The sequence below is a fragment of the Ursus maritimus genome, unplaced genomic scaffold (genome assembly GCF_017311325.1).
Source record: "Ursus maritimus isolate PB19 unplaced genomic scaffold, ASM1731132v1 scaffold_2, whole genome shotgun sequence".
In the NCBI taxonomy this organism is placed as follows: Eukaryota; Metazoa; Chordata; class Mammalia; order Carnivora; family Ursidae; genus Ursus; species Ursus maritimus.
Window position 1 is genome coordinate 62,907,039 of NW_024424452.1, and position 4,944 is coordinate 62,911,982.

At 45.3% G+C, this 4,944-nt stretch overlaps 1 protein-coding gene across 1 annotated transcript in view; it reads left to right on the top strand.

Annotated features, from left to right (window-relative positions):
• The first annotated feature begins 3,349 nt into the window (after window positions 1-3,349).
• Window positions 3,350-4,944, top strand: part of TADA1 (transcriptional adaptor 1) — an 18,651-nt gene continuing 17,056 nt past the window's right edge. The window contains exon 1 of the mRNA XM_040636044.1: window positions 3,350-3,595. Within this exon, the coding sequence (XP_040491978.1) occupies window positions 3,522-3,595 (74 nt within the window). The 5' untranslated portion in view covers window positions 3,350-3,521. The remainder of the gene's footprint in view (window positions 3,596-4,944) is intronic.

The following is a 4,944-nucleotide window of genomic DNA, read 5'->3' on the forward strand; positions in this document are numbered from 1 at the left end:
TAGTTACCCTAAAATTAGCCTGCAATTGGGGAAGAGAACATTGCTATGGGATAGTCCAAATAATAGATTTTTAAGAACTAGATTAAAGTAACATTTGTATAATTCTTTACACTTTATGAACTACTTTAACCTATATTCTCTGAAGTTATTTAATAGTTGTCTGTCTGTGTTATGCATTGGGTAACTATTGATATCACTAAGAGAAGATTTAGAGTTAGTTTCTTTAAAGCACATCACCAAATTGCAAAAAAAAATTTTAATTCAATTTAGTTAACATAGAGTGTACTATTAGTTTCAGGGGTAGAATTTAGTGATTCCTCAGTTGCATACAACACCCAATGCTCATCACATCAAGTGCCCTCCTTGATGCTCATCACCCAATTACCCCATCCCCCCACCTACGTCCCCTCTAGCAAACCTTCAGTTTGTTTCCTAGAATTAAGTGTCTTATGTTTTGCCTCCTTCTCTGTTTTTATTTTATTTTATTTTATGTTATTTATTTTTCCTTCCCTTCCCCATGTTCATCTGTTTGGTTTCTTAAATTCCACATATGAGTAAAATCATATGGCATTTGTCTTTCTCTTAGCTTATTTACTTATTTCACTTAGCATAATACCCTCTAGTTCCATCCATGTTGTTGCAAATGGCAAGATTTCAGTCTATCTGATGGCTGAGTAACATTCCATTTATATATATATATATATATATATATATATATATATATATATATGGTATGCCATATCTTCTTAATCTATTCATCTGTTAATGGACATCTGCCAAATTACAAATGTTTTTGATATTTATTTCTATTAAGTACATTGTTTGCTCAGACTTCTGTGTACGTTATATTGTCTACCACTACAGTTTAATGGACATTGAACAATTATACTGAAATTGGTGCTAATAGGTGTACAAAGTGATGACAGAGAAAAGAAATATTTAATTGAACTAGATATAAAGCGTTACAGTTGTACAGGCACAGATATGAAGTGATAAGAGTCATATTTTTCTTAGTGGATAGGTAGTGATGGAGATGAGAAACAAGGACTGTTCCTGAAGATATACCCAAACATTTCCTTGTACCCTTTCCTAGTGGTGTTGAATTGGCCCTTTAACAGGTTCTTATACATGTTTGAACCTGGCTGCGAAAAATGTAGGTAGCCACGCATAGGTCTCAAAACCAGCAGAGGGGGAGATATGTGTAAAGGGACTGAGTCACGTAGTTTGTTATAGAAAGTCAAGTAACTCGAATGCAAAGTGCATTCTAAGGGGTGATGGGGACAGGCCATGATGTGTGTCAGATGGACAGATAGGCAGAGTCCAGGTCATGAGAAAGTTTGAAATGTCAGATTGAGGAGTCTGGAATATGTTCAATACTCAATGGTATGCACTAAGACTGCAGGAGCTGACTGATGTCAGCCTTCTGTGACCATCTCAAGTGACCTCAAGGAGAAATCAAGAACAGGAAGAACTGGAAAACCAGAGGCATTCAAACAATATTTTTGAACAATCAGACATGATAGAAACATAATGTATTAAGGTGACTTAAGGGTCTTTCTCACATCTGTGTGGAAATCAGTAACCCTTCATTTTTAGAACTCTAAAAAACTACACCTTGTGATGCTCGAGTGTTTGGAGATCCGCTTGCAAGTACCTGTACCCCTTTCCCCTTATGTGCACACAATAGTTTTTATACATAATTTGTATACATAATCTATAACAAGCTTCGGAGCAGCTCTTTAGAGCAATTTGAAAACGTGTTCCTGGGCTATAGTCCTCAGTAAGACAATGAATAAAGCATGACGAACCGACTTGCTAGCTGACTTTCTTTCTGTCTACAGTGGGGAGCCATGAAAAAGCAGAAGTGGATAACTACTTTTTAAAAAGCCAAAATTTCTCTGGAGTTTTATGACACAGATAGGAAGACTTTCCCTGCCTTGTTCATCTTTGTAAATCCAGTGCACAAGTGTTCCCAGCACATAGTAGTAGCTGTCTGTTTGCTGAACAAATGAAGAAGCTTGAAGAGGTCTCTGTAGAGAAATTACACAAGATTTCAAAGCAATTAGGATTATTTTCAATCTTTGGGAGTCAATTTGATAATATACACCAAGATTCATATAAATATGCCTATAATTTAAACCAGTACTTCTATTTGTGGGACTCTATCCTAAAGTAATAATCCTAAATGAAGAAAAGCATTATGCATAAACTTTATTACGGTATTGATTTTAATAGAGAAAAAATGGAAACAATCAGGCTAACAATTAGAAAACAAGTTATTGTGTACATTTTGTCTGTGGTGTGTTTAAAAAGCTGTCATTAAAATGATTATAAAGACACTATAATACCAGAGGAAAATACTTACATTATTATACTAAGCTTTAAAAAACTCACCAAGATGCACAATTGGAGGTAGAGCATGACTGCAAATCATGGGGAGTGTGGCCAGTGGGGGAGAAATCTCAGTTAGAAGGTTGTCCAGAGGTGGTGGTAAAACACTTTTTCTTTCTTTTTTAATCCTTCTGTGCATTTCCCTTGTTTTTCACAATTACTTCATTCACTCAGCAAATATTTACTGAGAGCACAGTAAGTGCCAGGCATTGCTCTAGGAACTGGGGGAAACAGCAGTGCGTAAAACACAAAACCTGTCTACACCGCTTACATTGGAGCTGGAAGAGGCAGAAAATTAACAAGACGAATCTATTAAGTGGCATATTACATGATTAGCGCGTGGCCAACATTAAGGCAAAGAAAGAGAACCCAACTGATACGGCATTTACTTTTTTTTTATAATATTTTTTTTATTATATTATGTTAGTCACCATACAGTACATCCCTGGTTTCTGATGTAAAGTTCGATGATTCATTAGATGGCGTATAACACCCAGTGCACCATGCAATACGTGCCCTTCTTACTACCCATCACCGGTCTATCCCATTCCCCCACCCCCCTCCCCTCTGAGGCCCTCAGTTTGTTTCCCAGAGTCTCTCATGGTTCATTCCCCCTTCTGTTTACCCCCCCCCCTTACTTCTTCCTTTTCTTCTCCTACCGATCTTCCTAGTTCTTATGTTCCATAGGAGAGAGAAACCATATGATAATTGTCTTTCTCATTTACTTTCTGATATGCGTGGGAAGATGCTCATCTTGGTGGAAGGACCTGGCCGAATTCAGTTTGCCCCGCGGGTCAGACTGCAAGAGCTCGGCAGCCCCGGCCCTGCAGGCGTCGCTGCAGCCCAGTTGGGCCACGGGTTTAAGTTGGGCGCGGGAGGGCCAAAGGACACGAATCATGTGACTCGAGGGGGCGGGAGCGGGAGGACGGAGAAAACTGTGAATTTGCCTGCTCACTTTCTCTTCAGGAAGGCGGGCGGAGCCGAAAACCAAATAAACGTCTTCTGAGCGGCTGGGGGCGGGACAGACGGAGCCGCCTGAGCCTCCAGCGCCTAGACTCTCGCGGAATTGGTTTTTCGGTTGTTGGTCACTGTGCAGAGCGGTCTGCGGTCGGGCCGAGACGTGGGGAGCAATGGCGACCTTTGTGAGCGAGCTGGAGGCGGCCAAGAAGAACCTCAGCGAGGCCCTGGGGGACAACGTGAAACAGTAAGAGCTGTCGTGGCGCAGCCTCCAGGTCTCCGCGCCGGCGCTCCCCTCGCTTCGGGCTGCCGACCCGCCCTGGAGACGCCCCCCGCCGCCCCGAGGCCTGTGCGGCTTGGCGTCGCGGGCGGCGGGGCCTCCGGGCTCGTCGGGCAGGAGTCGGGCGCGCGAGCCGGACTCGCCCAGCTGGAGGGGCCGGGCCTCCCCGGCTCCCCCGGGACTCGGGCGGGCGCCTTGGCCCGGGACCTGCCCTGGGTGGGGCGGGAGGGGCGCGCTGCACACCCCAGGGCCTGCCCAGCGGTTGCGGGCCCTGCGCGGAGTTCGGGACGCGGGAGCGGGAGCCCGACGCGCCCCTGGAGGGCTTCCTGGAGGCGGCCGCCGATGGAGGTCGGCGCCGCGTAGACCTGGCGTCGTAGAGCACCGATGGCATTCCGAAAGACGGACAGAGCGTCCGGTGAAATTCCGAGCATCACTGCGGGTCAGTGAGGAGCTCGGAGCGGACGTTCTCCGAAGGCGCTGCCTCCTGAGAGACGGGAGGCGGCCGCGGCCGCGGTTCCCGGTTAACCGATGTGAAGGCAGGTCTGGGGCGGCTGTGTCGCTAGGCCTCTCGTGCCTGGGCCCTAGCACTGATGCCCTCCGAGGGTCCTCGCGTCCGGCTGGGCACCCGTGCTCGGCCGGGGCGCGCGCTGAGCGCCGGGGGTCAGAACAGTCGTTGAGCCGAGGCCGAGGCCCCAGAATATACTGCTGAGCTTCAGGCAGAAGTTTGGAAATTTTCAGAACGTTAATGGTTATGACCATTTTATTTTTTAAAAACATAGGAATTGCATTTTAAATGTTCAGGCTATAATGCCTGTGTCGTTGCTGCGACGTTCCACACAAAAATTTGCATTGCGCATAGGTGGTCCTTTAGACGTACTGTTGCTGGAGGAGCGAGGCATTTGGGGGACACTTTCCTCTTCTCCGTGTCTTTTTCTTTATACTCTTTAGTATGACTACACTGAGGTTACTTGGATGTCGTGCGTTATTTTGGAATTTTTCCTTGTGGAATTTTGGGGTGGTGGAGTTGACATTATGCTTTTTATCCTAGCAAGACACGCAGAATTCCCGAGTAAGACTTCCTGAAACACTCATGGCCTAAACAGAATAACTAGAAACAGAATATCATTTTTTAAAAGATTTATTTATTTATTCGAGAATGAGAAAGAGAGACACGAGCCAGAGAGGCAGGGAGAAGCACTGATCCTGATCCTGTCGTGGGGCTCAGTGTCACCCTGAGATCATGACCAGAGCCGAAATCAAGAGCCTAACACTTAACCATCTGTGCCACCCAGGCGCCCCAAACAAAATATAATTCT